Below are 24,019 nucleotides of genomic sequence, written 5' to 3' on the forward strand. Positions count from 1 at the left end.
TGGAAAAAAAGTCACAAAATGTCTTCATCCTGCTGATGGAGGCATGAGACCTCCTGCTGATAGCCGTACATATATATATGCAAGCTTACTCCTGTTATATCAGCTGATGAGGCAGTTCTCGGTGAATTTCTTATTTCAGTGTAAGCATAGTATCGGGAGTATCAGGTCTTGACCTGTCAGTCATCGTTTAGGATGTTTTGTTTGCATCCTCGTCTTCGATGTATATCCTACTTGAGGTATGAATATACACTATATGGACAAAAGTATTGGGACACCTGATGTTACCCCAAAAGGGACTTTTATGACATTGCATACAATCGACGATGATATGTAGCTGGTCTCCCCTTTGCAGCTATAACAGCTTACACTCTTCTGGGAAGGCTTTCCACCATTTTTTTGTGCATTATTTCCAATAATACTACTTACAGTGCACTGTGGAAATATATCGGGGATCACATTTTACGAAATGTTTGTAGATGCAGACTGCATGGCTAGGTGATTGATGCAATGGGTCTGATTGAAAGACCTAAATTCAACAATAAAGAAGTGTGTCCCAATAATTAAAAAAAAAATAAAAAAAATAAAAGTTTTGTTTTGTGTCCCCTCCCCCATTTAATGATTGATGTATTTTGTGATGGAGGCGTGGAATGGTGAGAGACCAATGTAGCGTGAAACTTGCATCAGTAACCCTTGCTGGGCCTCTTGAAAAAGGCAGTTTCCAGATATTTGGAAGACTGTATACATCATGTGCAGGAAAACTGTGTACTGAGCCCACGATCTTTTGGAATGTTTCATCTCAAATCTGCAACTGACTTAATGGAAAATATTCCTCGAAGGGATATTTTGTTGCATTCTTGAGCCCCCCCCCCCGCCTATCTGCTTCACTGATGTACCCTGTGCTGTAGTGTTCCATTTGGAACAAAGAAAGGCATGTGCTGAGCCATTAAGAGGAAAGCAGATCATCCTTTTTTCTTTTTTCCACCTCTGTGCACTTGAATTCAGATTATCCGGCCTCTCCATTTAATGACTTGAAAAATGCTTAAGCAACCTAAGTGGTTGGGGGGGGGGTATAATATGTAGGTAGACACACGTCAGAATAATGTGGGGGCAATTTTGTTCTTAACCCCTTAAGGACAACAGGTTGTCCTTAAACCCAATAAGGACAATGTGTTGTCCTTTGTCATGAAGGGGTTAAAGAACAATTTTTTCCTTACTGGTGTTAATTTAAATTCTAATAAATTCTAAAAAATATTGCTCCCCCCCCCAAAAAAAAGGAGTTCTAGTTTTCACATTCTGTTTTCAGGCAGCTGCATATTAGCCATGTGGATATGTTCTATATCTGTTATTTTAGGCCAGTCTATATGACAGACGCCCCAACTCCTTAAACTTCCTGCAGTAAGCAGTAGAATGGCTCAGTTCTATAGAGGGGTGGACTTCATTAGCATTGCTATAAAGAATCAGCTCAGTGTGGTCTTTGGACAGGGAAAGTCACCCCGTTACATGACTGACAACAAGGACGTTGATTAAACCAAATGAGATAAAAACAGGTTTTTGTCAGATAAGATACAACACTGTATATTCAAGGAGATACATATTTTATTTGTAATTTAAATTGGCTAAACGATATTCCAGAAGTCCGGAATTACTTTTATTTGTAATGTTTATTTGTTTTTTGTTTTTTAGATATCATGTTCTGTGTTTTACTGTATAGCACAATTGCAGATGGAGAGTCTGTTTCATGCAAACCATTTAGCTCTCAGTTACTGTATGATGCAAGCAGGATTATTTACATGCACAAATCATCCGCCATAATGTCCACAATGATGTTAGTCACATTTGACATCTCAAGAGCTTATAAAAGCATGGTATTATCCTGAAATGCATCTCCCCAGGGCAAGTACTTAATCTCTGGGTAATGGCATTGATTTGATGCTACTAGGTCTTAAATCTTCATTTATTTGTATAACGGAGTAGTTTATGATTTTTGTTGTTGCACAGAATAGTAGGTAAATAGAAACCGGAAAATCAACATCTTGTCTCACAAGTAGAATAGTATTTTTCTCTTGTCTGTGTATTACGTTTATAGGGACAAGTAACAAGTGTTTTTTCCAGCACTTGGCTCGTAATAGAATTAACAATTACTTTTCATTATTCACCATTCATATGTACCTCCCAATAAAACACAATGGAGTCTATTCGCTAAAGGGCGAGTTGTGGCTTAAACCTTCTCAATATGTATTGAAGGGCCAAGATTAGCAAGTTCCTCCAGCAAAAAGGGCTGAGATGACACTGCTTTATCTCCTGGTTCATCTTGTAACATGTATGTTATACACACGCACACACACTGTATTCACGGGTATATTTGAGGCTAGGACCAGGTGTGATTATATTTATAACACACTAATTTGTTTTCTAAGGAAGTACGTTTCTGATGATCATTACTTGGATGGCTGACAGCATTGTTCGAGTAAGTTGGCTACCAAAGTGCCTACCTCCTCTCTGCTTGCAGTCGTTTCCCTTTTTATATAACTTTTATATTATATTTTTTCCTTAATTCATTAACACATGCATAATTAGTGCCTATCATCTGGAGTATATTTGTGTGAGGTTAATGTTATTTCACTGCCTGAAACCCATTGCACAGTGATGCAGAAGAATATAATGGGGCTTTTTATATTTGTAAATATTAATACTTGTAACTACCTACTAATGGACTAATCACTAAGGGCGAACCTCGCTACATCAGCTGATCTAACTACTGTCATGGCTGGATAGCCATATGTTAACTTGACTCTGTACAGAGATAAATAATATGAAGAACTTTTTTATATTGGACTAAACTATAAGTAACGTAATCCATACTTTTTAGAAGCTGATTAAACCATATTATCTAGTTTGTCAGCTCATCAAACCACTATGACGCATCGGTATGAAAAACCTATTTTAAGCAACCGGTCTTAACAACTTAATCGCTAAAACACTGTGAGTGGTCCATTTATCTACAGTGCTCATACATAGGAACATTTAGCATTTCCAGAATGTTATAGATTTCGAGGAAACGTCATATGTTATTTTGGGTCCTTGATCTTTGAGTGCGTAACACCTACAAAAGTTCAGGTTTCGGGGTAAAAATAAGAAATCTGCAAACAGAACTTAACTAAGCAGCAAATCAATTCAAAGTATGAAGGTGCTGACACCAACTCTGTCTTGGAAGAATGGCCAAAGAAAACAACAGCCATAGGTTCCACATCATTTGGAGGAGGCATATTTCAATTCTTGTCGATGTCGAGATAACCAGCCTGAAATTAAAGTGTAAAGTCGTTCATCTGTTCTCTTGTATCGCCAGTAATAGAAAAGAAGGACACAAAAGAAATCAACAGGGAAAAGTAAAGGTTTTAATTGCATGTGTGATCAGTAATATGATCTATCTGGAACTTCTATATAGCGGGATAAAGGCACAATAGGCCCTCAAAAAATAAAATTAAAATACTGCAGACTTAAATACGTAATCAGCTATTCAAGCCTTACAAAGGCTATTTAGCCCTGATTGCTAGTTGAGGATTTGCATAGCTTTTTATTTTGGCACACGGTCTCATCAGATGAAGGGCTTCTGTTCTGTTAAACGCTTCTGCTGATTTTATAAGTTTTAATAAGGAAAAAGAAAACCCAGTTTTAACTAGCGAGTGCGTCTGATAAAATTATAGAGATTAATACATAATTTAGCACATCAGCCTTGAGATCACTGAGAAGATGCTGAGTGGGAATACAAGTTTTGATATGTTTCAGTAGTTAAAAATGGATAATTATAACGTTTGATTATTCTTTATAATGTACTTAAAAATGTTATACAGTTATACTGAAAGCTGATAAGGGGTGCGTGCGTTTATTTGGTACACACTGAATGATGTTGTAACCTTATCGATGAACAGATGTGTGGTCCGTAGGAGAAGCTCCCTGCAGACAATTTCTTTGTGTAGAATATTAATGTCTGTTTGGAAATGAAATATTTTCATTGCTAACTGCTCTGTTTCTAGGGCAAGAATGTTTTACGGTATTGCAATCTGGTGGTCTTGAGTAAGCCTTGACCAGAAATGCATTTGTCATGTACTAATATAGTTAAGATGTTCAATCCGAAGGCATCGTCAGTATGGATTATCTAAAACTTCCCAATCCATTACGCTTGATGTATGTGGGTAAAGTGGGGGGAGCTGACAGTGATTCATTGCTTCCTATTAAAATTGTCAAACCCGTTTGTCAAGGTTGAATGGTAGTGGTGAGCACATACAATTAGGATTTCTATACTTGGAACTGAAAAAGACGGCCAGCTCAGCTGGAGCAAAGCCATTATGTACTGTATTGTATAGGCTATTCTCATTGAATATTGTGTTCCTGCTGCTGGTTGCAAAGGACCAGCATTAGTCTAGAGTCTAGACCACTCAAGAATGTTCCGAGGCAACAACTCCCTCACAATGTAACTTGCTAATATATGTTACCTTGTAGCGCTTCCAAACTGGAAACCTCCAGACTCGGTCTAATGAAACATGATACTTTTTGTTTTGTAAGAAAAAGCTAAAGGTACGCCCTCGCCATGGTATGCACTTTAATGCACGTCATAGCAGAGAGATCCCTTTAAATTTGTGTGGCGTCCTCCATGGAGGGGATTCTACAGATCTCTCTATGTGCATTTGCCCCTTTGCTAGTTCCCAGCTATTTTCTGTGCATGAGATGTGTTCTGCGCTTCAAGACGTAGTGAGGGAGGAGAACTAAGAGTATTTTATTTTAGACAGAGGGCTAGGAGAGGGTCAGAGTAGATCGGGTTCAACTCGTATTTATGTTATTGATCCTGCTGGAGAATCTTTGTTCCATTAATCCAGCCTCTCAGCCAGAGGAGACCAGAGATGTGGCCGGAGCATCATGCATAATATTTAGGATCACTCCTCAATGCACACCCTCCCTGATTATTCATTGTGTTGAGTTTGCTTTAATAAGCTTGGTTTGTATTTTTTCATACAGCAATCTCTAGTGATTTGCTTAGTTTGCTGATGTCTAATTGTTTAGCTGTCAACCGCTTTCTAGCATTGATGTAGAGTATTGTTTGTAATGTACTGCTTTATGTAAAAAAACATCCCATACTTTACACACAGCTTGGCCTTTGCATGTTTGTTGACAACCGCTGCCATGATTGTAAATGCTTCTTGGGGGATGACGGACTCTCAGACTGCTTTAATTCAAACAATTCCCATGTTTACCCAGTTTCCTATTTTTGTTGTGCTTCTTTGTATCTTGATGTGGATATAGCCAACTGCTTGATGGGCATTATGCATAAAGAACAATTTACTGTTTATTTACAGATTGCTCTACTTTTGCCACTTAGGACCAGCTTTAGTCTTAACTAAACACATAACCTGGTTTCATCTGAGATGGAATTTTTGAGCCATGTGTTTTGTAGTGCAAATAGTAAGCATATAATACCGAGTTTAACCCCTTGGCGACAATTGACGTGCCAGGTACGTCAAGGAAAAACATCCTGCTGGCGACAATTGGGGTGCCTGGCACGCCAGGAGTTTAAACAGGTGTAGAAAGCGATCTGAGATGCTTCCGTAATGCCCCGAGGCATTCAAAAAGATCGAAATCTGCAGCAGGGGCCCCGTTTGATCGCTCCATAGAGTGTCAATGTGCAGGCCTCCTCGTTAGAAGAAGTCCGGATACTTAAATGGTGTTGCTGTAATGCCACCCCAGGGTGCACTGTGATCACTCTGGAAGGCGGTCACAAGCGCCATAGCAAAAGATTTTGTCCCTTGCATGATAGCACCCGTTAAAAAAATAAACCAGTTCCCAAGAGGGGTTAAGTAAAGCCCAATGAAAATACCATCAAGTATAGGCCTACAAATCACTTCAACTGATTATTTAGTATAACATGACCCGGCTTCAAATGACTCCATGGACGTCTCCTGTGCTGCTGTAACTATATGCAGCTGCTGTGCATGCAAATGCAGAATTAATATGCATTGCTAAAGGTATTGTACATTAAACCAGCCCTAGGCATGGCTTCAGGAGAATGACACGGGATGCAGTTAAACAGTACCAAGTATGTTCTTCTGAGCCTGTCCTACATAATGCATTTATCCTGATATGTATTTCCATCCTGACTTGTTCCAAAAGCCATCAGTAGTGGGTTGGGTGCATTAACCTGCCAGTGACCTTATTCATTCAGCAGAAGAAGAGCTCAATAGTGTGTCTAGTTCTAGCATTTAGCATCACCGACCACTTTGGACCATTGTTACTAGCACAATCCTTTTACCGCTTTCAAAGAGCCGACTGCGGTCGTGAGTCTTGGAGCGCATATATTGGTGACCCGAATGCAGTGCGTTTTTTTTTCCCACCTTTGTAATGAAATTAGAGATTTTTGTTGCCATGAATCCCTAAAAATGATTTCTTTTTAAAAATTGTTTGTCTCTTGTTTGTGTCTAGTACTGATAGACGGACCATTCTCTTCTACTGTTGAATCTTATTGCTTCCTCATTCATCAAGCTTATTTGGGGGAAAAGTTGAAAAATATTCTCCATAACATTTTGGTGAATTGCTGTTTTTTACTAAAAAGCTTACAAAAATGTTTATACTGTTTAAGCTGTGTTACTTTTGTTTTACCCGGGGTAACCGGTGAAACAGGGGTTAAGAGATACACTGGTAGTGCAGGGGATCGGCATGTAATGTTGGTTTCTAACCTTTCCTGGAGTGCTGTATTTATTTTTCCGCTGGCTTGAGCTGCTGCAGTTCATACACAAGTTCGTACACGTACAGAATGTTTTACAGACCTGATGGAGGAGGAATGTCTTCATTAATTAGCAGATGTGCCTGTTTCTTGTTCCCTTTGTGCCTGGTCCTTTTAGCTTAGTTTGTAGACAGGCTAAAGCTGTGTACAGATGCTAAAAGGGTAGAGCTTGAACCCTTGAGACGCTTAATCCTGATTAGACCAAGCAATGTAAACAGGGACTCCGGTGCGTGTTTGTAGGATACTGTGATGGTTGGTTGAACTCTATATAAAAAAAAAAAAAGTAGTTTCCCAGTGCCCTGCGCAGCCTCCCTGAAGTCTATTCACTAAGTGGAGAGTTTGCCAAGGAGTTGTGGTTTTCACTGTTAACTATTTATTTTGAAGGCCAACAGCAGCTAGAATGGCTGATCTGGTCCTGTACAATGTATAATTGAATGGGCAACCAGTGAAATCTCACTGATTTAACTATATTAACCGCACCAGACAAGCTCTTCATACTGTGGATGGGCCTTCATAACTCTCTTTCCGCTCTCGCCCTCTCGATCCCTCTGTGTGCTGGGCGGCTAAGGTCTACCCCTGTTGCTTACCTTTGCACTTTTAGAAGCCTTGTGTGGATCCTTTGGATCTAGAGCTGCTCCTATTTGCAAAGAGGAAGCACAGTCAGAGTATGTGTGCATGAGCGTACGTCCTCGGATACCCAGCACATGTAACTGAAAGATGTCAACAGGCAGTTCTCTTCTATAGATGCAGGATAGCTTTTTGTATATGCCTTGCATGTTTAAATACCCTCATTGTATTCGCATCTACCACGTCTGCTGGGAGGCTGTTCTTTTTATCTACCACCCTCTATAAATAAAACTTCCATACTTGGCTCTAAGCTGCTAAACCTCGTTCTAAAAAGGAAGATTATGGGTATCAGTAGTACTAGAGATGTACTTCCTGATACTCTAGTTACAAAATCGAAACATTTGGAATAGTAGATGGAACAGCCTCATTAATGCTTGGAGCAAGAACGATAAGTAACGTAAGACTCAACTGTGAATAAAAACTGATTAAGATCAAAAGACTAATGAAACATCTCCTTGGTGAATGCAGTGACAGATTTAATCACCTAATGGTTGCCAGACTGAGTTGGCAACCAAAGTGTTAACTGTAGCTGAGTAATAAAAATAGAGTATGATGTCACCTTTGCACTTCCTGTCTTATGTGAGATTTGCGGAATGTATTCATGTTTAAGACCATATATTGTAATTAATAAGGCGCTGGCCTGTTTCTCCCTCAGTGGAGGTTGCCATGGTAACTTTAGCAGTTGAATTATGGGCCTTTGATTTTCTCATTTTAATTGCTCCACATACATGGTAGTCATTGCCAGGATTTTTATTTGTGTTTTAGTTAAATGAAATAGAATGTAAATGCTGGTTGAAAAGATATGATTCATAAATGTTTTCATTCCAATTTTATTTTAACCAATACAATTACAACCCTCCCTCTCCCATTCCCAAAATTGCATATGCTACATAAATTGACTTTATAGAGACGTATATGGATGCACTAATTGGATTAGGTCGCAAAAGTCAGGAGCCATGTTTTCTCCAAATAGAGGAGAGCAAAGGTTAGTAAATCTGCCCCAACCACTGCATGCGTAACTTGTGCTGTGGTCACCACCTCCAGAATGCGCACTAAGTCATTAAACCGCTTTAGTCGGATTAGTGATTCCGTAACAGGAACAGGAATCATGTTTTTGAGATTAATTTTGTGTTTGTTTCGCCTGCTTTTCCACTAGCTTTGTGTTGTGGCTAAGGTCGGCATATTAGCCATTTTTTGGTATATATGTTGTTTGTGGCCGTTGGGTAGAGTTGCTACATTGACCTTTTTTGTTTCTTCTGTATATATGTTTCCCGCGTAGCTTTTATATATATATATATATAATCACTTCAATAATTTGAAGTGATCATTATTTTTTTAACGACCTTTTATGTTTTAATTTTCAGAATGAGCTGCCTTAGCAGTACAGAGGGGACTATTTACTAATGGGAGAGTTGTCAGGAGTGTCTGATCTTCCTAAAGAGTGCTTTGAACTCCCTGACTTCACTGAACTTTATGAAGGACCAACACCAGTGAGCCTCTGCTGCAGCAAGAGCTTAGATTTCCGTAAAATCTCCTTGCCTATTAAAACTGTCTTGTAGTGCCAGCTCGCACCTTTTTCCTACTTTGAGTGAATAAACCTCAGAGCGCCTTCTTTGGAAGCAAAAGGCACAGACCCATATCTGTGTTTTCTACATGTTCAACACAAATCTACCCTACATAATTACGTGATAATAAAAGCACAACTTCCAGCTAGGAATCCATAGCAGCCATTGCGACATAGTAATTTTGGTTGAAAAAAGCCTTAGGTCTGTGACGTACAACCATTCTACTCATCCATTTACTATTCTTCGAATTTTGCCACTTAGGGGGAAAATCCTTCTCGACGCCAAAAGGCAATCAGATTTCTTTTTGAAGCATCTATTGTATTTGGTAGCACCACCTCTCTTTGCAGTGAGTTCCATGCCCGTATAGTCCTTCACTATAAAGTCACTTTCACTTGAATAATTCTACAATGTTGTTTTACCACAAAGGGGGAATTTCTTTAAGAACTTTTACATTGGCCCTCCACCGGAAACGGCAGTAGCCTGACACATGTTATATTTGTAGTATTTACTAATAGCCTAGTGTTAAAACGGTCTCTTTAATCACAGAGGAAGGTTTTTTCCCTCATTGTGTGTCCCATCCACTCACCACTGTAATTGTTGGTCAAGCCATAGAGATGTAAGCCAATATCTTTGGATCAACGTTTGTATGTAGCTAATAGTGATATAGTTTATATAGAACAACGTTCTTATTTTGGTTTTTAAACTGAATGTCTCTCCTTTATGATTGACAAAAGGGTACTTTGAGTAGAACCTTAAGTAGCAGCAGCATTATGTTCCATGTTTTTAAGGAGTCTGTTTCACATAAATACAACTTTCATTATAACTTTGTTGATAACAAAGTTTTGGTTTTCTTATACTAAATGTTTTTTTTTGTTTTTTTTTGCAATATCTGATTCAGGGTGATTCTTTGATTAGTGGAAAATTGCACATAAAAAATCCACATGCATTACGCAAAAAGAAATCTACTGCATCTATATGTGGAAGCTGTATTCAACAAGTGTTGATCTAGTGTGGTAAATGGTAATTGCATGTGAGCAGTATGTTGGAATGTACCCAGCATGCTTTGGGAGGCTCATTCCCAATCACAATAGAGCAGTCGGCGAGCAATGAGGTTGTTAAGGGGGTGCGGATTTGCTTCAGCATAAACCATGGGAGACTGCTCATTTATTCAATGGGAGTGGGGGATGCTTAAAGGTCTTATAAGGTCAGTCACAAACTTTTACTGCTGGTTTTTAACTAAATCTACAATAGTTTTTCTCTGATCACCAAGCGTACAAAGAATGAAAAGCCTTGTGACATGCAATCATTTGCATACTTAAAGCAGTGCTTATGGCTCACTTTCATTGCAGGCATTGGATACTTTAAACAGACGTGTGTGTGTGTGTGTGTGTGTGTGTGTATATGTGAATGCATGTATGCGCTATCATTCAAAAGTTTGGGGTCTCATAGTAATGTCCTTGTTTTTGGAAAAAAGAAATTGTGTCCATTACAATAACATCAGATGAATTAGAAATAGCGCAGACATTGTTTAATGTTGTAAATGACTATTGCAATAAGTTCATAGGCTTACAACCATCACTCCTGTGTCCCAATGGCACGTTGTGTTAGGTAATCAAAGCTTAAGCTTAAAAGGGTAACTGATCATTTGAAAAGCCTTTTGCAATAATGTTAGCACAGCTAGAAAACCACTAAGTGACTCCAAACCTTTGAACAGTAGTGTATATCTCCAATCCCTTTGTCTCTTTTGTACCTCATGTGTAAATTGCACATAAAACTAACCCTGTCCATTTTACTTCCTAATCTAACTTCTAGGTTGTCCCACCTAGTCTGCTAAGTAGAACCCTTTTCTAATTGCCACATTAAAATGAACGCTCCTGGTACCACTGAATGCCACCATCTTACCTCTTCAGTAAAGGCAAATTTTATCCCCCTTCACATATCCTCGGCAAATGCTTGTTGTAGAACCAGAATGATTTTTATCTCAACCTTTTGGGGACAATATAAACTGATGACTCTGTTTGCAGGATTTTTTCATCTAGACATTCTACAGTGGTCTCCGTACAGTTATTTGAAGTTGTGAACAAAGTAGGACGCTTTTAGATCATCCTGTGACATTCGGCTTTCCTTCATGATTACATCCAGAGCAGTTGGCTATTTCTTCCATGCAAATTAATTATTTCTTAGTCAGCAGTTGAAGATGTAGTGCCACCTTGCCAGGAGACAAAATGCTGATCTCTTTTAATCTTGTTTACCAACTAGAGTTGCTATATAAAGATACATGGTGACACATTGATTCTGTATGGTCTATCAAATGATTAGCACTGAATGGATGAGTAGTAGGGATCGTTTCTTGAATGAGGTAACTGCCAAGAGATTAAACTAATGCCATTTGTTCTATCTGTCGTACGGTAGGGCAGCAGTAATATTTCTTAACCCTAGCTGTGATTCCATAAGCCATGTCTGTTAGGACAGCATAGGGATGAAATGGACATGACAGGTGAATTATCTGACGCTTAAGGGTTAGTTGTCACAGGGACCCTAAGTAATAAGGGCTGAGCAATTCTATTAAGCTGAATGGTATGGTAGAAGCCTGTTTTATGTGCTAGCAAGCAAAAGGTCCTACTTTGTGACAGCGGGAAAATTTTGAGATCAATGGCTACCTAGGATCTCTCCACCCTTGCTAATGATCTGTACGTTCGGTAGCCATCTCATTTAAAAAAGGACCTGTGATATTTTTTTTTCCTGAATCATTTCAGGATCACTGGGTGTCAATAACTTTAAAGTTTCCTTTTATACAAGGAAAGTGGACCTATATTTAAGGGAGGGGGGGGGAATTCCCTTGGGACATCATTAATTTTTGTTGTGGAAATTAAAACTTTGTTTTAAAAAAAAAAAAAAAACTGGCTCCTAACTTTTTTTAGCTGGCTCCTAGATTCAAAACAAATTTGTTAAGCTCTGCCCTAATTTCACCATTCATTATCAATGGCCAACACTGACATGTTTCTCCACCTAGGAGGACTGAGCTGGCCCAGTAAAATGCCATTTGTCAGAATGCTTTGAAGAAATATCACGGGTTTTACTATACATTATGCAAGACTAGCCAAGAAATTCCCTGGGATTGTCCCTTTATAACAAATGGTGAAGTCTAGGAGATGACGCAACTTTCTACAGATTCTTCCCAACTCTCCCTTTAGTGAATAAACCCCACTATAAAGTCAATCAGCCCCATTTTATTACCCTTAACCCACTACTCTGTGTCATCACTCTTATTTATATGGCATGTTTATAAAGCGTTGCAGTGCGTTTCCTCTCGTGTCATCTTTACTATGTTGTGGGTAGTAAACTCGATCCACACACTCTACAGACACTGTTTATATATAGAGAGTAGGCTGTGGTTTTACCATAATTATAGAGTTGAGACCGCAAGATCAGGTAAATATATAAGACATGCTTATGGTTTCCTGTCTCTGTTCTGTACTCATTCATTTCTGTCTTGCTGCTGGAAACAGAATGGACGCTCTTTCCTCTACACTGGCTGTGGCAACGTTGTGTTGGGTCTTCTCTTAAGACAGCACATTGTAAGCACGTTAAAGGAATAAAAAAGAAAAAAAAAGCAGACTACAAAATGCTTGAGGCGTTCTGTTTAAAGTCTGCATGTTCAGTCAGGTTTCTTGTGGTTGGGATAAGTGCCTGAGGCTTTTTATTTTATCTAGCAAAGCAATAGTCGGAAGACTTGTGTGTGCTTTACCAAGCACTGTCTCTGCTTGCAGCTACGACTTTAATAGAGAAGATGGTAGACTTTCTTTGTGTGACCCCTGCATTTGTTGAACCTCTTTGATTTCGGTTGGTTAGGATTCTATCATCTTTTAAATACTGATTTAAGTTAAAAACGTTGGTAGACCTCCAGCACGTTGCAGATTTATTTTAAATCCTCTCCTTAAAACATTATTAATTTAACTTACTCGGTGTTACTGATTCTCTATCCAGGCCAATAACTGATCTATAACAAGTTACGCTGGTATGCCTTGAAGAAATTGTTTGCCCTCGGAATGCTTTATTTTATATACTGCTTAATTTTTTTTCAAAAGGTGGGACTTTTTTTTATGTATTTGGATTTTGGTTTGCATTTCCAGCATCGGGCTAAATAAACCTACAAGGCTGTCCAATGGTAAATTATGGAATGAAGAAAAAGATCTAAAAAGCTTTAACTGAACAAAAATGTGCCCTTGGACATTTGTTCACAGAGAATGGCACCTGAATATCTGGATAACACATCAATGGCTACTTCAGTTTCTTAAATGATTTACTGTAGCATTCTAAAGGCCATCGTTGTGCCGTTTCAGGATAATCTGACAAAAAAATCAGCTTGCCTCAGGTGACTGGAGGGCTTAAATTTTGTTGAAGTTGTCAATGAATTACAGGCCAGCAATTCAAAAAGTATACATTAAATGTATCTTAATGTTACAGCCTGCCAGAAGAAGTGATAGAGGCATATTGTCATCCTGAATCCGAGACAAGGCCGGTTACCAATTAAAGCGTAAGTGTTCACAGCAGGAATAATGGACTGGATGGGCAAAATGGTTCTCATCTGCCATCAATTTTGTTTCAGCAACAAAATCAGTTTATTGCTTGAAGAGTCAATTCGCTTTGCCAGCTGCACCCATTACTTTGCTACCCACCATTTCATTTTGGCAGCCAATCCTTGTTGCCTAGATCCAAGCTGACAAGTCCCAAATCCTGATGTAGCTTCTCGGGGTAAATCTACCACCCTTTTTTTTCCACCCCCTGTTTTTTTTTTTTCTTCTTCTTCACCCCACCCGCTGTCTTTGCCGTGTAACAAAACTTGGCTTGTTTGGAAGCATCCGAGAAGCATTGAATGGAACTATTGTTGTGAAAACAGTGGCCTGATTCAAAGAGCTTCAGCTCTCTAGCTGCTTCTCCCATGTTTCCCCCACCCCGCCTCTTATCTGGGCACCACAGGTGCAGGAACAGGCCTTTTATGCCATCTTAACAGCTTAGGTACTGGAAAGACTGCAAATATACAAAAAGTATCCTATGTATACGCAAAATTCACATTTTTAGATTTGGAGTATTTTTTTTTCTTTTTCTTTCTAGAAAGCTGTACTAGCCAATATATTTCACCGTATTGTCACCAGAAATATACATTTTATACATTGATCAAAAACTAATTCCCACATCTTGCATGGTACACTCCACTTTATTAGGTACACCTGTTCAATTGCTTCTTAACACAAATAGCTAATCAGCCAATCCCATGGCATCAACTCAATGCATGTAGGCATGTGGACGTGGTCAAGATAACTTGCTGAAGTTCAAATGAAGCATCAGAATGGGCAAGAAAGGGGATTTAAGTGACTTTGAAAGCGGAATGGTTTTTGTTGCCAGACGAGCCGGTCTGAGTATTTATTTCAGAAACTGCTGATCTACTGGGATTTTCATGCACAACCATCTCTAGGGTTTACAGAATTGAGCATTGTTTAAACGTGACAACCAACCTGAGTATTATTGCTGACCATGTCCATCCCTTTACGACCACATTGTACCCATCTTCTGCAGGATAATGCACCATGTCACAAAGCTCACATCATCTCAAACTCATTTTGGGATGTGAGGTGGAGTAGGAGATTCACATCATGGATGTGCAGCCGACAAATCTGCATCAACTGCATGATGCCGTCATGTCCATATGAGGAATGTTTCCATCACCTTGTAGAAAGTATGCCATGAGGAATGAAGGCAGTAGGGGGTCCAACCCGGTACAAGCAAGGTGTACCTAATAACGTGCCCAGTGAGTGTAGACTTAATAAGCCCTTGTAAGGCTGCTTGCAGATCATAATATATGCGGTGTGTGTAAAATTTATTAGACTAATGTACATCTTGCCAAAATAATGCACTGGAACAGTGTCAGTGCTGTGGAAATCCTTAGCCATGTGGCCCATGGATAGCTCTGTGGGTTCCAACGTGCTGACCAGCATTAGCTTCACCTTGCAGACTACTGTTGCTTTCAACGGGCCCTCAGTAGGTTACTACAAATGCTGCAGGGTGTAGGAGCCCCTCTTCAGTCGCTAGTAATGTATAGGTTTCCGTATTGGTTATATAGTACTAAAGGGAAAAAAAAACACCTTGTGACGGTTCCAATCATCCTGCCATCCTCAAGAACGGCCTTATTTGCTAATGTAACTTAGTTGTTTTGAACGGCAAGTGGCTTTTTTTTATTCATTTTAATGTGAGAATTCTGATTCAAATTATTTTGCTAGTATAGTGTAGAGCTCTATTAGGAAGAAGTTTTGAAATCTTGTCCGGAGATAATGGCTGGGACTATGTATGCTTAGACCTGAAGCTATATGCATATATGATTGTTTACGAGAACAGGACAACCAATTTTTACAAGCAAGATCATTCCGTTCTTGGTTGAGATGAGTGCTTGGCAATAGGTACACAAAATATAAAATGTCTTGTTTGCATTTGGGTAGTTTAGTGTAATTGACGAAAAGTCACCGGTCATGTTTTGTGCTTGGGGCGTCTGTCTTGCCCTTCGCGGTAAATTTAGATCAAATCTCACTTTGTACAGCATACCTTAAAATGTCTATATACATTGTGTTGAGCTGTTTTTGCATTGTTGATGGAAGGAAATATCCATTTATTAATCCATGCATTAAGAAATTCCAGTTAATACACTTGTATTCTACTTATTCGCAAGCACCTGTCAATAATGGTATTGATGAGTGTTTTGGGAAGTGCTTGTTTTTAGAACCCTGGAGTGCTGCAGTACAATATGTGCCATTCTCCAGCTTGCATTTGTGGAAAGTAAGGCTGGTGTTAACATGAATTGATCGCACTCTATACAACTACCCTTTACTAAAAAAAAAAAAAAAAATGCTTTTCCCTGCTGCGTTTTTCTTTCACAATTGTAAACTGCTGTGCTAGCATATAATTAACTGGGACTAGTGAAATATAAACTCCCAACTGCCCAACCGTGTACAAGGAAGGTTCTGGGTATGAGTTTGCCATTGAAAGGTACTTGGGGTACCGCAGCTCTGTCAAGCTCATTTAATTGATTTTGATCAAATGAAAGCGCTGATGGTCAATTTTTTAATATAATCATAGATCATTGTTTTAATGTGAGGATCACTTCATTGAAGTATGACCGAATAGACAAAATAGATTTTGAGTTACTGTATATTTTCACTTTAAAAAAAAAAAAATAATAATTTAAGGCGTTTTCAGTGCAAATGCAGGATTATTGGCAGACCTCTAGAAGCCGTGGGCTGCCATCTATGAAACAGACAGTAAGACTGTTCTGATTAGTGCACTATATCTATCTCAATTAAAATATTGTACAAAGGCTGTGGGATTGCTATTATAAAAAAAAATCACTTTTTTAATGACATTTTATTCTAAAAAAAAAATCTGCCATGTTAGATGTAGCATATTTATCACAGAGATGTAGCATCCCCTGATGAATTAACACATGAAGTTGCCTGGGGGCTCTTTACCTGGTAGTGCACGATGTTTGAGAGAAGTGTGTAATGTGTAAAGTTCCCAGTTCCCCCATCAGTTCATTTTGTGCACGTCCTGCTGTTTTTGCCTCCAGCCCCCTAATACATGACCGCTATAAATATCAATAATTTATATGTGGCAGCCGTGTCTTCTGATCTCAGCGGTTGATTCCACCTCCAGAGAAGTGTGGAGAAAATGCCCACATCAGGAGGGCAGATCTATGTTCTTGTCCTTTTTTATGACATTATAATGAAGTTGACGTATCCTCCGGCTACTGCTAGAAAATGAGTTAATATTTTCTAATCATCACTCACTCGGTACGTTAATGAGACCTCATGTTTTTCTCACCTCCTGCTTGAGCTCTGTTCTCGCCCATTGCGCACTGTGGATTAAGAGAAGATTATTTTTCCTTTTATTATACGCCACCAGCAGCGCTTTCCACCTGGCTTAGGTTTCTACAGTACTCAAGACATGCAGAACTGTCCGTATACCATCAGAACTTCTGTAGCACCTGGTCGACGTACACGCGTTTATCTGTGCCAGGAACATGCATGTGTCAATCACTGTATTCGGCCACTTGTTAAAACTCCAATCCGTAATAAGCCTACAAAATTATATTTTAATCCTAGAAACCTCTGTTGTCTATTATGAAATATTCTATATGTTTTTGTTAATATTTTTTTCTACAATAAAATAATATATTTTAATACAAGGGCTTGTGCAGAACTCTTTTCATACAAGGTATACAAACTGCATGGGCTTGTATGTCAAATCACCCAGAATAATCCCTTGCCCGCCACTAAAACATTTTATTCTGATGTTCTGCCTTGCTTTACCAGAATCTATGGGATAATCTAAATATATTTAATAATCTTATGACCACGATCCTTACTCTGTTAAAATAATGAATATAATCCAGTCCATGATGCTCCCAGCGTCGCAGGACAAATTTTAGGATTGCAGCAGCGCATACGTTCAGTGGAATTAAAGATCTAATATGCCTTTCTAATCTTGTGCAAGTGTCCATGTGCCCTTAACAAAAGACATTGACTGCGGATAAACTTCTTGTCTTGCTAAGCTCCTTTATCCGGGTGTTTTTTTTATAAGACCTATAGCAATACCCGGTCGCGCTGACCATGTCGTCATCTGAAAATGTCGTTCCAATTCTAAATCCATGCAGTAACAGCATGAATGACCAAGGGCTGTTTCTTAAATCATCTTAAATACCGTGATGTAAGTGCTGGCGTGGTGCGTCTCCAGGCTGGAGGTTTGGACTCCTGGCTCTGTTAATAAACCCTCTCCTTAGGCTCCAGATTAAAACAATTTTTCCTACCTCAGGGTACCGTCTGCAGCCAAAAGGACTTAACACTGAATTCTGCAATTTTGGATGCTTGGGAACAGGAAGCACGTTCTTTATTTTTAGATCCCCTGTAGCATTATTTTATGCAATTTTAAGATGTTCTTATTAAAAATGTCTCTAATTCCCTTCCCTGACTCTGTATCTCTCTGTAAACATCTGAGTGCGGTGTATGGCTGCACACGTTTATAGATTTATTTTGTGCTGTTTGTTTAGATATATTGTATCTAATAGATTGGTAGATGCATGTGTGTCTCCTTTAGAAAGGGTCATTTAAAAGGAAGTGTACCAAGCGCCCTTGGTTATGATTCGTGCTCCCCCAACTCCAAGTGATGTGAAGTGGATCCTTATCTGTGCCTTTAAAGTAAAAATATCTCTGTGCATTCATGCAGGTGTCTGCATCTTCTCCCCTTTGTGATTTTAAACCATAAGAAGTATAGGTGTGCGCTTGATGTTGCAGGTGTGGAGAAAGAGAGAGCAGTGCTAAAGCAAATGAATAATGTCAGTATGAAGGCAGTTCTAAGGTTCCTGTGTGTTTTGAGCCTCAGGAAGTGAAAAAGGCTATGTTGGTTTGCTGTATTATGTGAATAGTCACATGTACCCGATGACGTCACATTATGCTCATTCTAACTCGCCCAGGTGTTGTAAATGTTGGCTTGGGGCGTGCCACCTTGTGTCATAAAGTCAGCGCTTTTTTATTTTATTATTATTTTATTATTATTATTTTTTTTTTAGTTTGTATGATGCAGATCCACCACCCAACTTCTAAATTTTACTGGATCTACTTTTTAATCCTCTTGTACCTTGTAGTTTCCTTTCTCCCAAATGCATCGACTGAAACGCCAGTTCCTTTATCCTTCTGAAACAATACTGCTAAACATGTAGCAGGCTATGAAGAACAGTAACTACTACTAAATAAAACATTTGTGGAATCGTATCCTCCTTGAAACAGTTTCCAGGCACCGTTAAAAGTCACTTGCCTGTAAACCTGCTTAAACAGGGGAGGCCTGAAGTGCATCATCTCGGCGGGAGCCACCATTTTGTTTCTGACATTTCAATTGCTCTGGCTGGGATTTGTGTGGGCACCGTTGGTTTTAATTGTATCCTGCCAGTTCTGTCTTTTGAAAGCGCTTAATTAGAAAAGCAACACTGGCATCGGTATACAAAAGGTTTTTCCCACTGCAACAAAGTGTTTAACATCACATAATTCATATGCAGCTGATTTTTCAGTGGGGTTTATTCACTAAAGTGGGAGTTTGCAGAAGTTTCAACTCCCATTATGAAGGGCCAACCTCTGTGAGCTTTTGTAACAAGGTTTGAGCTAATCATTCAAAATGCTTTCTTAATGAGGGTAGAGCGCTCGACGCTCCCCTGATTAAACTATGCATTATGCAGGGCCAGCTCAGCCAGTCTTGCAGGAGAAACCTATCTGGGTTGGGCCTTCGTAATTTCTTGTGAAACCAGTGTGTTTAAACAGCAACTCTCCTGCAAATCACCCTCTCTTGAGAATAAAATGTGATTTTCTTACAGAATATGTAGGGTATTTCTGAAACAAGGTTTCACATATATTCACAGCCCTGTTCAATAGAAGTCAATGTTCTCTAGCGCTCTGGGCGTATCCGTAGAAGAATCCCCTTATGGACAGCAGTTTTGGTTGTAAAGTTTCCCAGAGATTAGGTTTTCTGTCCTTTTGGAAATGCTAAAATGGTTCAAAATGCCAGCTCTGTGAACCAAGTATATATTCTGTCCTGACAGCTGTTGCCTGCTGGGATCCCTTTTACACCTGCCACATGGCATCCCGTCAAAGCTTCCATCCTGGAGCACGTCTTGCTTGCTTTTGAGAAGCGAGACATTTGCTTATTTTTGCAGAGTCCACCTGTATACATCTGTTTAATAGCTCTCTCTCTCTCTCGTTAAACACAACTTGTGTTTAAGCGTTGGGTAGAGGGCCCAGGTAGGAACAGTTTACATTTTGTAACCGGTAACCCAAGTTTAAGGGCTAAGTACTGTGATAAAAAAAAGAAAAGTTACTGCTTCTAATTTTGGCTCCTGAGTTCTTTATAGACTTGTCCAGCCTTGGCAGGCTTTTGTTGGTTGTCCGATTCCACTTGAATGCTTCCCAGTGTTACTAGAGGTCTCCCCCCCCCCATCAATAGTGGACTGAATCTTTAGCAAACACTGAAACCCTCCGTGGCATACTTTTGCTCTGGGATCAGAGACCCGTGTGAACTTCACAGTGTACTCAGTAAATTGCTTGTAGGCTTTCTGTTGACTAATGATATTTAGTTCTTCAGTCTCTTGAGAATGCAAACATCTTCCTTCCGCTAGTACTACAATCTCTCTACTTATTCTCTCTCTCTCTACCCTACGGGTGATTTCACCCAAAGCGAAAGAATCCTGTTTTGTACCTGCAGATATTACATCATAACAGTGCTGCTCGGCACCTTGTCCCTTCTTTGCAAGCAACGTGGGAAATCTGTTCCAACAACTTAACTGACCCCAAGTTCCCCTGTCGAGCAGGAAATATATCTTTAAAAACAAGCTTGAGATGCAACCGATTTTAACATTTGGTTGTTTGACACTTAAATTATCCTTCCTTTATCGTGTGTTTTAAAGCAGTGCAAAATCTAGCATGACTAGTATTTAGCAATGTTCTCATTATTACTGAAACCTCTAGTGCTTTTAGGCTGGGATATCATTTCACAACTGTACGGTGTACCTAAGATAAGCAGTGTTGATCTTGGAAAGTTACTGGGATGTGACATTTATTTTCTCCTGCAGGGATCAAGTGTAATATAGAACCTTTCATGTAACATGATTTTTTACACAGTGCAGAATACATTTTGTGTGCAATACACTTAATTTTAAGAACCGTAAAATAACTACTATCAGTGAATTAACAATAATTCATATTCTTCTTCACTTTGACCCTATAATGGTTAGTTCTTAGTGCCAGGCAGTTAAAATGTTAATTCTGGCCATGTCTGCTTCAGCCTGCTTTATTCTTTCTTTAATAGGATGTTTTTGTCCAATTCTAGGGCGCATCCTGACGGCAGAGATTAAGCTGCTGGATTAAATCTGCGGAGGAAGAGGTGCCGTGCCTACACGAGAGGAAGGAGACATGTAAGAGATGATTGGGATTTAATCTTTTGGAGGCAATCTATTGAATAGCCCAGAGCGGAGTACTGAGAAGCAATGGGAATTGGAGGCCATGGTAACCTGACATAAATGGCAGACCAGAGGGATTCTCGCCTCTTTGCATCCTGTGTTTCTTGCCTTGTCCTCTGCTGTTGCTGCTGTTCTCCTGAGGTTCTCCAAATCTTTACACTGTGCAGCCAAAGGACAGTGATCAAGCGGTGTAGGTGAACCTTAGAAGCAGGTGAGGTTAAGTGGCCTCACCATGATTCATTTATGGAAATTAGTGCGTCACATGCGACAACTGGAACTCCATCGCTTGATCTTGCTGCTCATTGCGTTCAGCTTGGCCTCCATGTGTTTCTTGGCTTACTATGTGACAAACAACCCAAAAATCAAGCCTCCACCGTTACCCTTTAGTGACTGCAGTAGCCAGCTTAGGGTTTTGGTGCAGCCCCAAGCCAGCTGGCGAATCGCCAAATCAGTAGACACCTCTCGTACTGAACCAGTAGTGCTTGTGTTTGTGGAGAGCATCTATTCCCAGCTTGGTCAAGAGATCGTGGCCATCTTGGAGTCTGGCCGCTTTAAGTATAGGACGGAAATTGCTCCCGGAAAGGGAGACATGCCAACTTTGACTGATAAAGATCGTGGTCGTTATGCTCTGATCATTTACGAGAACATCCTAAAGTATGTGAACTTAGACTCGTGGAACAGAGAGCTGCTGGATAAATACTGCGTGGAGTACGGAGTTGGTATTATCGGCTTCTTCAAAGCTAATGAGAATAGCTTACTGAGTGCACAGCTAAAAGGATTCCCCCTCTTTCTACATTCCAACTTGGGCTTGAAGGACTACCATATTAACCCTAACGCTCCTCTTTTGTATGTGACTAGAGCAAATGAAGTGGAGCAGGGTCCTCTCCCAGGGGATGACTGGACAGTATTTCAGTCTAACCACAGCACATATGAACCTGTATTGTTAGCAAGCACCAAGTCTGCTGAATCTATCCCACATCTCCCTACCCACAAAGCACTTCATGCTACTGTCGTACAGGACTTGGGCCTCCATGATGGCATCCAAAGGGTTCTGTTTGGCAACAATCTCAACTTCTGGCTACATAAGCTCATCTTTGTTGATGCTATTGCCTACTTAACCGGCAAGCGCCTGTGCCTCACATTGGACCGATACCTTTTGGTGGATATTGATGATATTTTTGTCGGCAAGGAAGGCACGCGTATGAAAGTGTCTGATGTTGAGGTAAGGCATACAAAAAGGATTGATCGATATACGTTCGTGGGTGGGGTTTTGAAAGTGGTAAAAAGCATCACATTTTTTACTGTTTCTGTTGTGCTCGACAGCTAAAAAAAAAAAACAAAAAAAAACATGGTGGTATTAACATTCAGATTCGCAATTAAGTAAAAAAGATTGCCACAAATGACTTAAATGATATGGCATATATGAGTACACTTTGAATTTCAAACCAACAAGGACTGTGGTATAAAGAATATGAGCATCCCAGTGGGGGGGAAATGGAAAATACAGCCATAAGAAAATTAGCCAGAGATGAAATCGCTAAGCACATTGTAGTTTGTACTTCCCAGATAGAGAATCCCCAAGGATTCTGGTGAATACTGTGATGCTAGCTGAAAATTATTTGGTTTTATGTGTCACCATTATATTCCACAGCGCTTTCCAATGGGTATATGCGTTTGGTGTGTATGTAGTCTAATACATGTAACAGGGACAAAAAATGTAATATCTTTGGCATTTTTTTTTCAATTGTCAACAACTGCATTAAATAAAATATAAATGATGTGCAACGGATAATAGTGGAACTGATATGTAACCCTTTGTCATTTTGGTTTGAGATAGGTTTCCTCTAGTTTCTCATTCAGTTCTACTTATAGTATAACAGTCGCCTAAAACAACTTTCCATTAATTGAGTATTGAATTCTGTTGAGTCTACTCTCCATTTAACATGTCCATGTCTTAAGCAGTTATAATGATGTGAATGATGTGCTTCACTAAGTGGTATGAGGTTATTTCAGTAGGGTTTTCTTTTATAAGTCGCCTTAAATCTGTATATTAACGTGCAGAGAACTGAAAATAACGCCCTGCCTAGGCACATCTTAAGTTAATTTACCAGTTAAGCTAATAACTAATATCACAAAAGCAGAAGCCTAATTACTGTCCTACAATTGTGGCAGCATAGTCATCATAGCGCCCCTTCCAAATCACGTGACTGCAATCCTGTTAGGACAATCTCTTTATCTGACATTATCCCATTGTAAGGTTTCATTGGTCTTGCGTTTGTCTAGGCAGAGCCTTGGTGTATGTTTATTGGAAGCACCTAAACACAGAGGGCACGTGTTAAACATTCTCCAGATCCAGCACGGCTTAGCACAACGTGCACACCTAATGGTATGGATGGTGTTGGATGAATGTTGTATCCTATATCTGTGCTGCTGGCGTGAGATGAAGATGTACTCGCCACATGTGGCTAAATCATGAATACCGAGAAGCTGAGAGGCGGTGGTAATTAATTTACTGTATATGCATGATATCCTCTAGTTTTTCCCATTACCTCCAGTTTAAAGAGGAAGCATGTCAACGTTTCTCTTCAAGCAGAATACGATGCGTTCCCAGGCATCCGTAGGTCACTCATAGCGTTTTGCAGCTAATATTGGACATAACTCAAGTTATTCATGCTTTGTCTAATCTTAAAATCACATTTAAATCTGAACAAAAGAGGCATCAACCTATGTAAGTAAGTCATTGAATCCACTTTAATTTTAACAAATCGACTGCTTTCATCTTGCCTACGTGATATAAAAATGTGGCAATTCTTTGTCTAGCAATATATTGAATGTTACTTTTTATAATTGGAACATATTTTAATTTTTTTGTAATTACTTTCTTTGGCTAAAGTGTATGGAGCCAAAAAGAGGTAAAAGAAAAGAGATAATTCTTTACTGTTAACTTGAAAGGGGCGATTTTTTTTATTTTTTATTTTTTTTTGTCTGAGAGCCTCCCTCCCCCACACC

General features: G+C 39.4%; 2 protein-coding genes across 2 annotated transcripts in view; one reads left to right on the top strand and one right to left on the bottom strand.

Annotated features, from left to right (window-relative positions):
* Nucleotides 1–24,019, bottom strand: part of NDUFV1 (NADH:ubiquinone oxidoreductase core subunit V1) — a 587,185-nt gene that overhangs the window by 559,978 nt on the left and 3,188 nt on the right. The gene's annotated exons all lie outside the window — the stretch shown is intronic.
* NDST2 (N-deacetylase and N-sulfotransferase 2) overlaps nucleotides 1–24,019 on the top strand; it is a 59,533-nt gene that overhangs the window by 14,696 nt on the left and 20,818 nt on the right. Inside the window, exon 2 of the mRNA XM_053450558.1 lies at nucleotides 20,881–22,232. Coding sequence (XP_053306533.1) covers nucleotides 21,243–22,232 — 990 coding nt within the window. The 5' untranslated portion in view covers nucleotides 20,881–21,242. The remainder of the gene's footprint in view (nucleotides 1–20,880; nucleotides 22,233–24,019) is intronic.

The sequence above is a fragment of the Spea bombifrons genome, chromosome 11 (genome assembly GCF_027358695.1).
Source record: "Spea bombifrons isolate aSpeBom1 chromosome 11, aSpeBom1.2.pri, whole genome shotgun sequence".
Taxonomy (NCBI): domain Eukaryota; kingdom Metazoa; phylum Chordata; class Amphibia; order Anura; family Pelobatidae; genus Spea; species Spea bombifrons.